The 14,235-nt window shown below is 38.9% G+C and overlaps 1 protein-coding gene across 2 annotated transcripts in view; it reads right to left on the reverse strand.

Moving 5' to 3' along the window:
- Positions 1 to 9,492, reverse strand: part of LOC114511085 (zinc finger protein 14 homolog) — a 56,103-nt gene extending 46,611 nt beyond the window's left edge. The window contains exons 1-3 of one of the 2 annotated variants that reach the window (XM_028529727.2): positions 9,143 to 9,491; positions 4,168 to 4,240; positions 890 to 1,016 (exon numbers count right to left, since the gene is read on the reverse strand). In XM_028529727.2, the coding sequence (XP_028385528.1) occupies positions 890 to 1,016; positions 4,168 to 4,176 (136 nt within the window). In that variant the 5' untranslated portion in view covers positions 4,177 to 4,240; positions 9,143 to 9,491. Of the gene's footprint in view, positions 1 to 889; positions 1,017 to 4,167; positions 4,241 to 9,142 lie in introns of both variants that reach the window. The other variant, XM_028529726.2, reaches the window with a different exon arrangement.
- Between the last annotated feature and the right edge of the window lie 4,743 nt (positions 9,493 to 14,235).

Here is a 14,235-nt window from a genome sequence, read left to right on the forward strand (position 1 = left end):
TAATTAATGATATACAATGCTTAGAATAGTTACATATGTACATATACATATATATGTGTACTAGGTATTAACTTTTATTAATACAATTTTGATAAGAATAAGAGGATTCCTATGACATTCTCATATCCTTTTTAGAATACTCATTCAACGTTACAAGGAAAAGTCCTTAGATTTTTAACTTTCAACTAGAAAGTAGGTAGAATTAAGTGTCTGTTATAAGAAACAGAATGCATATAAATATTTAACTGAGCATTAAATGAACTTTGTGGATCCATCTCATATTATAAATGTTCAATAGGCTCTGATTTTTAGAGCGATTCAGAACCCCTTTCTCTAGGAATTCTCCTTATAGATGGATTAGAAATGAGTGTTAGCCCTGATTGCGTGGCTCAGTGGACTGAGCATCAGCCTGTGAATCGAAAGATCTCTGGTTTTGATTCCTGGTCTGGGCACATACCTGGGTTGCCAGCTGGGGGCATGCAAGAGGTAGCCAGTTGACGTTTTTCTTGCACATCAATGTTTCTACCTCTCTTTCCCTCTCCCTTCTCACTCTCTAAAAATAATTAAAATCTTTTTAAAAAATAAGTGTTAAGCATCTACATTAATTTTGAGCTCAAATATAATGTGAAATCTGGTTTCTAGCAATCCAGAATTAAAATACATCCCCTTGGATATTAAAGAAACAAGGAGAGTACAAAACCTGAAAAAAATCTGAAGGACCTAGCATGATGGGAGTGATGAAATATTAAATGGAGGGACCTATTTCCAACCTAATGAAGCTTGCACCATTCCTTTGGAATAGAGAGACAGAATTTATATAGTTTCTCAAAGTATAGTCTGGAAATTGACAGTAGAGAATGCCAGTATAATTTGGAATAAATAAACTTACCTAGTGAAATAAAGTTGCTAAAATTCTCCCACATTACATTCCTATATAAGTCCCTCTGAGCTGCATCCAGAAATTCCCATTCTTCCTGTGAGAAGTCTATGGCTACATCTCCAAATGTCACTGAATCCTAAAAAAAAAAAAAAAAAAACACACCTCATGTATTATTTGTGAAAATAAACAAAATCTTTTTTTAAATGGAAAGATATGATATCAAGGATTTCACTGCAGAGAACTAGCCACAGGCAGCAAATATGGCAGGGGTGAAATTTTATGACATGCATAGGAGATAGAAAATTAGTAGCCCTCAAGCAGAATACTACATCTCTTGAATAATCCTGTGGCTATTGATAAGATTAAATTTTAACCACATATACCTGGGAATGAATAAAATAACCCTCAAAAGTCCTAACAAAATGAAACAGTGCACACAACCTTCTGTAAGCTATATCTCTACCACAAATTCTAAAGAAATATGAGGTCTTCTACCTTCTTTTTCTATGAATAATCATGAAGAATATTGATAACAATTTCTCCTGAATATATTAGAAAATCTCAGCCCTGGCTGGCGTAGCTCAGTGGATTGAGTGCAGGCTGTGAACCAGGCATCGCAGGTTCGATTCCCAGTCAGGGCACATGCCTAGGTTGCAGGCCATGGCCCCCAGCAACTGCACATTGCTATTTGTTTCTCTCTCTCTCTCTCTCTCTTTCTCCTTCCCTTCCCTCTCTAAAAATAAATAAATAAAATCTTTAAAAAAATCTCTAAGAACACAGACTCGAGTTCATCATAAGTCAAACTATATATAATCACTTTCCCTGTATGACCAATTTTTTAGTAAACTTTAAAAATTTGGTACATGGTAGTCTACATTTTAAATATATGAAATTCAATCTTTTTTCTGTTTAGATGTTTTAATTTAACACAATTTCAAAAGTCTTCCTCAAGTATCATAGTCTATATTATCTAATATTTATTTATGCAACTAGGTAACTTTTTATTCCTTATCATCCATTGCCCCTAACTGACCACCTTTCCTCATTCCTGAGTTACAGGATACTGAATTGTGAAGATAACACTCTGGACCAGTGGTTTTCTATGAGGAGTGATTTTACTACCCAGAAGATACCTGGCCATGTCTGGAGAAAATTTTGATTCACAAACTAGGGGAGGAGGTGTAAGTGTTACAGGCATCTAGTTGGTAGAGGACAGGGATAACTTTAGATATCCTATAATGCAGAGGACACTTCCCTAGAATAAAAGATTCTCTGGCTCAGAATATGAATAGTTCCAAGGTTGAGAAACCCTGTTCTAGACCAGCACACCCCATAAAACTACTCAATGATCCTTGAGCTTTCTATTTGCAGTACTGTTCTGATCACTCCTATTCATCCACTGGAAAAGAGGGGAATCCTTTGCCCCAGATAGTATGAGATGGCTGAATACCTGACATCAGAGAGATGGGATTGCCAGTAGTGTCTTAGTCACAGACTCACAGCCCAGGGGAGGAGGACACCAAATGTCATGTAGGGACCACACAGGGGTTATATTCAGGAATAAAGTGACTAAACAAAGTCTATGAGAGGTAGTAAAAAGAGGGTGAGGTGTTCCTTGGTTACCGCAGAAAGATGTGATGAGTTGGTCTGAATAATTCTGCAGGCTGGCAGGGAAGTAAAACTCATACATTAAGGACTAGGAGGGATGCTGATGGGACTGATATGGGAACTAGCCAGGCAGGGAGTTTTTTCTGCTGGATGGCAGATATAGCTTGTGAGATCAGAACTCATCTCTGGACTCAGAACTCATTAGGCCTTTGGAGACTTGATTAAGATATCAAGGCAGTATAATCATAAAAGCCTCACATACCATTAGATCTCAACACATGCAGAGACTGAGACCAGCCAATACAAACCTCATTTTATGTGCTGAGGAGACTGAGGTCTGTGGAGAAGTTTGGAGTTTTCCCTATAGGAGTCAAATAGGATCAAATTCTCTTTCATCAAAACATAGATCTTCAAGGAAAGTTCAAAACTGAGATCTCCTGCTTAATATCAATAATCCATTCTAACACATTATTGACTAGGTACCTATTTTCCCATCACTTTAAATAAAATAATTGGATTGCATTACACATCAATTTCAACCCCTCACCTACTTTCCTATATCCTCTCAGTATAGAATTATATATGGTACACAAGGGTCAGTGCAGGGGTACTTTGGCTTTAATATTTTCATTGTCTCTTTTTATGGAACTCATTTTTCTTAGCTGATTTTTTTTTCTCCATAGTTTTCTTGACAATTCTTCCAAATTTTTAGGAACTCATTTTATACTAGGCAAAAACAAGAGCTACATGTGAAGTACACTATTAAAATGCATTTCTAACAAACATTATGGCAGGAATGATTCATATTATGATGCTCTGATGTCTTCTTTATTAATCAGCAGCACCAGATATACACGCCCCCTTTAATAATACTTGCATGCATTTCAAAACATCTGCAGATGGTTCTGATAGTTCATAAATTGTATTTGGAATAAAACGAGACTTGCTGCACATTGCTTTTTGTTTAAAAATGTTGCATTGAACTACACAATTTCATATACATAAAGTTTTAAAAATAGGCAAAATTAATTTATATTTTACATCAAGATAGAGGTTACATTTGGATTGGGTAGGTATGGAGTACCTAAAAGGGGGACATCTGAAGTGTTAGAAATAGTCTCTTTCTTGACCTGAAGGCTGGAGGTATAAATGTATTCAATTTTTAAAAGTTCATTTAGCTATACACTTACAACTTGTGCATTTTTCTCTATGTACATTATCAATAAAAAGTTCAAAAACTTATTTAAATGTCAAATTGTGTGTTGGGAATATAAATTTTTCCTACATAAAACTAGACTAAAAATCATTGTACTCAGAGAAATATACTTTCTCTGAAGTTTAAGTACTACAACCAAAAGCTTGTTCAGTTGGAAAGTGTTAATAGGGGGAATATTCTGCACAAAATGTCTGAATTTTTATCAAGCTTTTGTACCCTCATAGTTCTTGACAGATTCTGCAGATAGGAGATGGCCTACATAAATGGGGGTGGCGGGGGAAGAGTACATGGAGAGGATACTGGGTTATTTGTCCCCAACACTCACAGGAAGGAAACTAGTGCAGGTTCTTGGATGAAGTTCTGTTACAAAGGAAATTTCAGAATAAGAAATTAGTGTGTATGCATGACCTAATAATTGGCAATATCTAAATATCTAAAAAGAGAGAAAGAAGCATCAACTTACATGGGCCATGGTTTCAAACTGGTCAGTCCTCAAGATTCCTGTTAGAGAACTGCAAAGTCCAGATAAGACAAATCTGGAAAAAGAGAAAGAAGACATGAAACCAGATGTGCCTCAGAGCCCCCCCAAATTACTTATGTTAATATAAGCTTTTTTTTTCCTGCCACTCCTGCTTTCAAACTATTCCACACCACTACACCCACACTGATCTCATATCCACACAAACTGGAGAAAAATTTAGAGAACATGAAGAAATCCAAACCCTGAAGAAATCTGATGAACAATACTGAACTTGGTGCAGAACAACAGAAATTTCTGCATGATTTCTGACTAGTTCCCCATCTGGCAATGTGGTCCCGACATGAGATTATTCAGATGTGTCCTAAGCAGTTCCTTCTCCCTCTAGCATAGCTTCTCGGGGCCACAAAAGGCCCATATTAATCAAAAAGAACCTCCTCTGAGTCCCAGGATTCTGCCTTAACTTAACTAAATAAAGACTAAAAACCACACAGATTGAGCCCAGAAGCTCCCGCCACTGTAAAGCTGCGTTTGTCCAGCCAGGGCACCTCACTACTCTGTTTCCCAGTCAGGACTTCTCATACCCTGACATCCTTTGTCATTATGACAACTGCAGTTAGTCAAAAACTAACAGACATTGAGAACATTGATTTGATGAAGGCATTATACACACTACTCATTGATCCTCAGCACTGTTCTGCAATGTAGTTCTTCTCTCCATTCAACAGGAAAGTGATGCTCAGGGCTCAAATAATTTCTTCAAATTCAGTTCTTAGATGCCAGAGTTTTGTTTTGTTTTGAATCCACATTTCTCTAACTAAAAAGCCATCTTTCAACTTTAATTTTTGCCTCTGAAGACTAGGATTTCCAATTTACTGAGAGAAACCTATGCAAGGGCAATTAACTATAAAACAGAAATAACCTTTCAAAAGATACCAAACTTCACTACTAAGTAAGGTGATGTGTATTAAAGCAACCAAAAGAGTCTTTTACAGTGACTGAATTGATAAAGATATTTGCAGAAGTATGCTGACAGATATGGTTTATGATGAATAAAAGTTGAAACAAATATAATTGGAGAAATGGTTAAACAACTGAAAATCATGCAAATATTAAAAAGTGATTATGTTGACACAGGTTTGATGAAATGGGTGAAGGTGCTATATTAAAAAAAACACATGTGGCATTAAACTATTCTGACAGAAAAAAAATCACACATATGCCTAGAAGTACCAGTTAAAATATTTACAGTCACAGCCAGTGATACTCATCACCATATTAAATATAGTGTGAGCTAAACTACACAAATGCTCCAAACCAAACAAGACTTTCCCAGTTCAAGGTTTTCTTCCCATCTTCTGTTAAACTAAGAAAAGAGCTTAGCACGCTCTAAAAACAGCTATTTTTCCTGAGTGACTTTTTAACTTCAGCTTCCAATTCACGAACCAACTATATGATTTAGTTTGCTCATGTATGTTGGAATACTATCTAAAAAGAATGGCAAAGACCTAGACTGATGTTTTTTTAAGCACTGATTGCAGTCTCATGGTTGTCTCCTTTCACATCTTCCTAACAAATGAGCTTATTTTGCTTCTGACCCAATCCTTTGGGCTAAGATACCTATGAAGCCCTACAATAGATGCTGAATCTTCTTGTCCTACTAGTCTAATTTGCCATAGAATATCACTATAATTAAAAATTTAAGGCATAAATCTTACTGCATAAAATCCATTTCCCTCCACAGAAACTTTGTAACCTCAGCATAATCTGGACATAGCTCGACAGTGCTTGCTGACATCAGATTAATATATCCTCCATCATGATGATAACTAAAACAGGAAGAATTTTTAAGTATACATAATGATAAGACTTGGTATACTGTTGCAATTACTAATATAGGCTTTGCTGTCATAATTCCAGGATATAAATCTCAGCTCTGATAGTTATTAACTGAGTGATCTTTGATGTGTTACTTAATTTTTCAGCCTTAGTTTCTTCCTATGTAAAATGGTAATCATTACAGTTCTATATCAAAGGGTTGTTATGTGGATTAAATATACATATAAAACACTTAAAAGTAGCAAATAAAAACTTAATAAAGGGAAGCTATATATGAAGAATCCTATATACCCTTATTCCTATAACTATTAAAGACAATTCTCTTGTTTTTTTCCATAAAAAATGAGCTTCTTAGCCCTGCACTTACAATGCTAACTATTAAGTTTCAAAGCTTTGTGTTGACAGGCAATTCCTCCTGATTAACAAGAGTTTACAAAAGGTGGGGTATGTGAATGGATGAAGTAAATGTGCCAAAATCCACACAATTTTTGGATTTGGGTTTAGGTGAGGAGAAAAAATATGGAATTACAACATAACAGAAATAACTTAATCTACTGAGCACTTATATGTCTCAAGCATTACCTGAGAACTTTACACACGTTCCTTCATTTATTCATAGCAATCCTATATAGTAGGCTCTATCATTATCCCCCTCTTACAGATGAAGGAACTGTGGCACCAAGAGATGAAATAAATTGCCCCAAGTTCACCCATTTCTAAGTGACAGGTTTAGGATTAGAACCCTGATAATTTAGTTCCATAGCCCATACTGTTGAGACTAAACTAAACTGCTTCTCTTAAAACCACATAAATATGTAGCCTGAAACAAACTCGTGGTGTCAAAAACTTCAAACCTCTTCTCAAATTTCTACTAATGTCTTTGCTTCTCTTCTACTAATAACCCCTTCCTTGTTAACACAGACCTTCATTAAAAACCCTACCTGTCACTGATCACATCTTCTCCTGCTTTGACCTCAGGGCAGTGGGGAAGATCAAAAGCCACCTAGTATGAGTCCAACTAAACTAATCTCAACAAATCACAGCCTACACAGTAAAGCTCTGCAGTTAGCCTTGCTTGCAGACCATTCAAGGGTCTAGAAAGCAGCAGCTCACAGGAGAAATTAAATGACTGCCAAATGTTCACGTGAATACCTACTTGAGTAGGAGGGGCAAAGATTCAAGTCCATAGATGGTTCAGGTGTAAAGCCTTACCAGCTAAACACTACAGTTTAAGGGATGGCTGTAAATGCAGCCCAACACAAAATCATAAATTTACTTACAACGTTATGAGATTTTGTGTGTGTGTGATTACATGTCACAATGTATTTAATGCATGGCCCAAGACAATTCTTCTTTTTCCAGTGTGGCCCAGAGATGTCAGAAGATTGGACACCCCTGGACTACATGGAACAATCCTATATAGGCAGCCTTATTTACTCAAGACAGGGAGGAAATTCCACAGAAACTATTGGAATGTGATGGAGGGGAGAGAGAGAAGGAGACACTCTCTTATAAAGGACTAAGTAACAACTGAAGGATTCTGAGGAAGAGGGGAATATTTCTGGAAGGTTTGCTATGTCTGAGGAGAGAGTAGCAGTAGGGATTAATTGGAGGTTGAATGCTATAATAAAACAAGAGTAGTTTAGCAATTGAGTATCTCCAGTAATAAAATAAAAATAGCAAACTGAAAAGAAAGCTGTAATCTCTCAGAAAGTCATTATGGCATTTTACAGTTGCTGCAAGACTTGAGTATGTGGTAGGCAGTTAGACAGACATGAGCAGAGCAAGGACGAGCCAGGTACAAAAGGTCACCACGGCAAAAGCCCGAGGTACCTAACAACAGGCAAAACTGAGAAAAGAAGGACCTTGCCCACAGGATAACCTCTCATCCCCCAGAATATCGCTTGTCATTTGGTTTACACCCCTTTTCCTTTCATATCATCAGTCAGGTGTTTTGGACCCTTTCCTGACCTTTCCCTTCCTTCGCATTCAGCTTAGACTCCCTTAGAGGGGGAACCAAGAAGGGGGCTAGAAAATAGCCCTTAAGCATTAAGCCCCCAGGACAATGAGGCTCTGACCTGTATCAAATACACCTAGGCTTGAGATGTGTTTCAGCTCCAGGACCAGAAAAAGCAAAAACAACAACAACAACAACAAAACAGACCATCAACGCCATGGCTGACATATTGACTGATGACCCCTGCCATGGCATGGACCAATCAGTAGAGACCATGACCTTGAAAGGACACACATAGAAACCTGGTAAATGTTCTATGAGGACCCTCCCCTAAGACCTCTATATGGATACCCTCAAGATAGAGGGCCCTTGGCTTACTCTGTGGAGCACCCTTGAGCCTTTCCCTTTATCCCCCAGCCATGTTTTCCTTGACTCTTTCTCCTAAGCCCCAAGGGCCCCCCTTTTTTTGCCTCTGTAACTTGTTTCCAGAGCCCATGTCTTCTACAGTTCACTACTCCTATCTCTGGGACTTTCTAAATAAACTGTCTCTTATAGTAGAGTCTTGGCTCTGAATTCTTTCTTAGACAGAACTAGAGTACCAAGGTTGCTGAACCAAGATCAGGTCTAACACCACCAGTCTAACTAACACCTGGTGCCTTCTCCCTTCCAATGTTTCCCAATTTTGCAGCTGGCTTTATCTGTCTCTACTCTCCCAGCCTGATTAATGACAGGGCTGGTTTTTGGAGTCCAACCTGATTTTCCCTTTTCACAAAAGCAAATATTCCCATGTCTGGAAAAATAAAAATTACATTTCATGGAACAAAGGGAAAACCGAAACTCATCTCAATGATGATGAAATGTATCTACTGACTTATATCGATTGATTATATATAAGTTATATATATGATACATATCCTTTCTCTCCCTTTTCTTAACAATCAGCAGGTTTGGGGAAGGAAGCGGGAATCTGGAGACATTGTGCCTTTCCTGGAGCTCAGCCCGGCGGGCTAGCAGCCTCACTCCTACATTTGCTCCCAACATCCACCACACATTTAAGCCGATGGAAATCTGGGAGCCTGGGGTAAGGCCCACACTTCGTAGTATCAGAAAGGCCAGAGAGCAAAGACCAGGGCTGGACTCCGACTCTGAGCTCAAGGCACTTACCTTGGGAGGAAGCCCTACTTAAGCTATGGTTCTGCGATCTGCGTTGATCTCAGGACTGCATCTTTTTGAAGGCGGCCTTCACTCTGGGGTTCATACATTTATCACATAGCCATTCTGGGCCACTGGATCTGTGCGGTCCTTAAGCGAAAGTGCAGAGGACGCATTAGGACTCCCAGGGCCCAGTTACCGTCACAAACTCCATAATGACTGCAACATGGTTCACAAATGTGCCAAGGCCCGCCGCCCCCACGCCACCCCTGAGTTCATTTCCTCCACGTCCACGACCAAATCAGCTCCGTGGGAGACGCTAGCAGGGAAGCCCTTAGACAACTACGTGCAAGAGGCCTGTGGGAAATGTAGTCTCTGGTAGGGAGAGCATGGTCTCCGCCCCCCTAAGGGCTGCCGGGAGTAAGCAAAGGCGGGGCCTAACGCGAGCACTAGCGGTTCGACTGGTGGGAGGGGCTTCAAGGCAGTCCGGGACAGAACTCGGTACTGTCAGCAAACTCAGGATTGATGGTATTAGTCTCTGAAGAAAGCCCTACCAAGGTTGAGAAAGTACTCTTGGCTCCAGCAGGAAGCTAACACGTGATTTGTGTTAAGCACACAGACGTTACACCTTAATCCAAAATTAGCCCTAGATATATAACACAAAAATACAAAACTTCTAGAGAAAATCTGTGTGACTTGGGGTTTGTTTAGATACAATACCAAAAGAACGGTCTGTTTTAAAAAAATGCTAAACTTCACTAAAACTTAAAAATTTTCCCCGTGTAAAAAACACGTTTAAGAGAATGAAAAGAGAAACCATTGATTAGAAGAAAATATTTGCAAATACATAGCTATATAATTTCAACCCAGAATATATAAAGAACTCTTAAAACTCAACAATAAAAAAATAAGCCATTTGAAAAATGGGTTAAAGCTTTGAGCACACATCTTACCATAGAAGACATACAGATGACAAATCAGCGTGTGAAAATATGCTCAACATAATTTTTCATTAAGAAACTGCAAATTAAAGTAACAGTGAGATATCATTATCTTCATTTGGGCTGCTATAAAAAATTATCACGAACTGGGTAGTTCTGAAGGCTTCCCAATAGTTCAAGGTCAAGATATTGGCAGATTCGGCATCTGGTGAGAGCTTGCTTCCTGGTTTTTAGGTGGTCATCTTCTTTCTCGTTCACTGGCAAGAGCAAAGGGGGTGGAAGCACACTCTCCTGTTTCTCCTTATAAGGGCACTAATTCCACTCGTGACAACTACTAATAAGGTGCTGTGTGTTAAAGCAACCAAAAAATCTTTTTATAGTGACTGAACCGGGAGATCTAAAAGATTGATAATGCCCTAGGCATCAGTCTAAAATGGCTGAAGTAGCCCTCAGGACCTACTTTCCAAAGGCCCCACCTCCTAATAACATTATATTGGAGGTTAAGCTTTTAACAAAGGAATTTTGTGGGAAAATAAACATTCAGTTCATAGCAATCCAGCTATAAGAATGGCTAAAAATTTTAAAAATGTATAACTCCGATTGCTGTTAAGTATACGGAGCATCAGGAGTGATTTCTCATTCATTTCTGAAGGGAATGCAAAATGGTAGAGCTACTTTGGAAGATAGTTTACTGATTTCTTATAGATCAATAGCAAGTCTTTGATCCAGCAATTAAATGGTAATTCTCAAAAAAAGTGTTAAAGAATTAATATGTGCAAATGAATATTGCTAAGTTAAAAAAGGTAGTATAAAAAGTCTGTATATCCCATTTATATAAAATTCTGAAAAAAGCAAACTGTAGAGAAGTAAAACAGTTTACTGATTGCCAAAGGTTTTAGGATTTTTGGAGAGCTGAATATGCTGAAGCATGGGCAAATTTTTTAGAATGGGGAAACTATTCTGTACTATGATAGTGGATACATGACCATATGCATTTGTCCAAAACCATAGAACATCACAGCACAAATAGTGAATCTTAATGCATACACAATTTTTAAAAAATCAATTAGGAGATTGATCCAAGAAATTCCATGATGAAATTCAGACAGTGACAAATGAATATAACTATTAAAGATGTATGATGAATGTCACAGAAGACCATGGGAGGTAAGGAGAAGCTGACAAATGTATATCAATGCTATGCTTTAATTAATAAAATTGTTTTTCATCAGTGTATGGGTAAAGGATTCTGAAGCCACTGCACATGTATATGGGTATGAACAAACAAATACATGGATGACAGTAGAAACTGAGCTTCTCTGTCTTGAAGTGGGAGGTTCCAGAACAGTAAGGGGAAAAGGCTAGAACAAACTGTGTGTTACTAAATTCAAGTCAGAGAAATCACAGAACTCATTTTTAGCTTAATATAATACATGCACACTTATAAATAATTATAGATATGTATATGTACTTGAGTTAGTATGCATAAATATAAGTTCTAGCTATGTTTGCTGAGAGGGCCTATAAGTAATGAAATCCCAGAAAAATGAGCAATCCCTGAGCCCAGATCTTAGTATCTAACAACATTCTACAGTGAAAGGAACCGGGGCTCCTTGGAAAAATGGCTGAATCTAGGGCTGGCCAGGGAATATATAAAACTGGAATATGTTGTTATACCAGAAACTAAGGAAGTGCTCAAAAAATAAAAAGATGGGAGTATGCCAAAAAGACATAGGAGCCAACTGAGAGAGTTCACAATAGTCAAAACTAGAGTAATATGAGCAGTAGATGGATAGATACATGATACATAGGTAGATATGACAGTATTGAATTATAATCAAACATTTCCAGCCAAGATGGAGACATACTTAGACTTGATTCACCTCCTCACACAACCATAAGAAAGATAACAACCAATCTAAAAACAAATAACAACCAGAACTGTCAGAAAATTGAACTGTATGGCAATCCAACAACCAAGGATTTATAGAAGAAACATTCATCCAGACAGGTAGGTGGGGTGCACAGTACATGATGTGGCATGGCAAGGCAGTGGCAGGTGAGGCAACTGTGGTGGTGGCCCACTGAACGGATGGTCCCACATTAATGTGCAATGGATGAAAACTGGGAGGGACAACTGAGGAGCAGTTGATCCCAGGCCCAAGCCAGACTGTGCAGCCAAGGGTTCCAGCAATGGGAGAACAAAGCCTTATAACTTCTGGCTGTAAACTACTGGGGATTGGCACAGCAGAAGAAACTACCAGTCTCTCAGGAGAGTCCGTGTAAAGAGTCCACAGGATCCTAGAACCCATCCACTCTAGGAATCAGCACCACAGCAGCAACTTGAAGGGTGCCAGATTGTTGGGAGCTGACCAACAGCTGACCTTTGACACAGTTGGGTTGAGTGAGATGCATCTGCACAGCACAGGCAACTGTGGTCAGATCTGTGTCTGTCTCCTCCTGTATGCCTGTCTCTGCTAGCAATAGGTGGTGGGATTTCTAGATACCTGTGTGTTATAACAAAAAATCTGCACAATGCCTCTGATTCTGCACAAAATGACTTGCTGACCACAGAATAGAGACCCTTAGCAACCCTAATGTTGCTTGCTTCCCCCACCTGGGAAGTTAAGGACAAAACTAAACTATGGGCAGACCAGCTGCCAGAACACTGAAGGAAGCTGTTGCTAGGAATGTTTCTTAGAGAGTCACCGCCTGAAAGCTTAAGATTTATTAGAGCCACTACCCCTCCCATACCCTGGACAGGAGTGTAAAGAAGTAAGGAGTTCTAGCTGAAAATAATAATCTCAATACATGGAAACAAACACAAAACATTCCCCCACAAGATGTATAAATCAAAAAACCTAGGTAAAAAACCCGTTACCTAACCGAGACAAATTTAACCTCAATAGATAACAGTTGATTTCTATATATCTATAAATCACCCCTTGCATCCTTTTAATTTAAACCAATCCCTAGAATCTTAATAGATTCCTAGCTACTAATTGGCACCTGAAAGTTTGTGCCCATATAGCTTCGTTGGCTGTCTGATTAATGACCCTCTGGGTCAAAATAACCTTTGTTTAATATGGTTGATCTGTGGGACCTCCTGTACTTTTTGGTTATTTCTTTGTTTAACATGACTGATCTGTAAAACTTTCTGTGTTTTTAGAAATTATTTCTGTGGTAACCGTTTCTGTTTTAATTATCACACTATGCATTGAATGTTGTATAACCTCCCCCATAAAAATAAAGATTGATTTTTCTCGGCAAGTCAGTCGGGCCCAAAAGGCCTGGCTGTCCTCTGGCACCCTACCGGGTGTCTTGCTTCATTCGATTTGCCTTAGCTGTGCATCCTTCAGGGACCCTGAGACCCCACTGAGGCTGGACCCCAGCACCAGATGCTTATGGGAAGTAGGGGAAGAGACTGAAAATGGGGCAAGAATCAAGCAAGGTGCATTGTTCTCTCTATGACCCCTCCCCACATACAGTGCCACAAAGTGGCAAAGTGGGCTGTCCTGACCAGGTCAACACCTAAGGCAGGTATTCGTCTGTCTTACAACATACCAGGTGCACCAAGCATGGGAATCAAAGCAGCTCTACCTAATATGCAGAAACACAGGGAAGTTGCCAAAATGAAGAAACAGACAGATAAGGCCCAAATGAAGGAAGTGATCAAAACTCCACAAAGAGAACTAAGTGACACAGAGACAGCCAACCTATCAGATGCACAGTTCAAGGTACTGGTGATCAGGATGCTCACAGAAATGATTCAGGGAAGCCACAAAACCAAGAAAGAAGTGAAGGCTATACAAAGAGAAATAAAGAAAAATATACAGGGAACCAACAGTGAACAGAAGGAAGCTGGGATTCGAATCAACAACTTGGAGCCGAAGGAAGAAATAAACATTCAACCAGAACAAACAAACAAGAATTCAAAAAAATGAGGAGAGGCTTAGGGCTCTATGGGAAAATTTTGAACATTCCAACATCCTAATCATAGGGGTGCCAGAAGGATAAGAGAAAGCGAAAGAAATTGAAAACTTACTTGAACAAATAATGAAGGAGAACTTCCCCAATCTGGAAAAGGAAATAGACTTCCAGGAAGTCCAGGACTTCAGAGAGTCCCAAAGAAGTTGGACCCAAGGACGAACACACCAAGGCACA

The sequence above is a fragment of the Phyllostomus discolor genome, chromosome 12 (genome assembly GCF_004126475.2).
Source record: "Phyllostomus discolor isolate MPI-MPIP mPhyDis1 chromosome 12, mPhyDis1.pri.v3, whole genome shotgun sequence".
NCBI lineage: Eukaryota > Metazoa > Chordata > Mammalia > Chiroptera > Phyllostomidae > Phyllostomus > Phyllostomus discolor.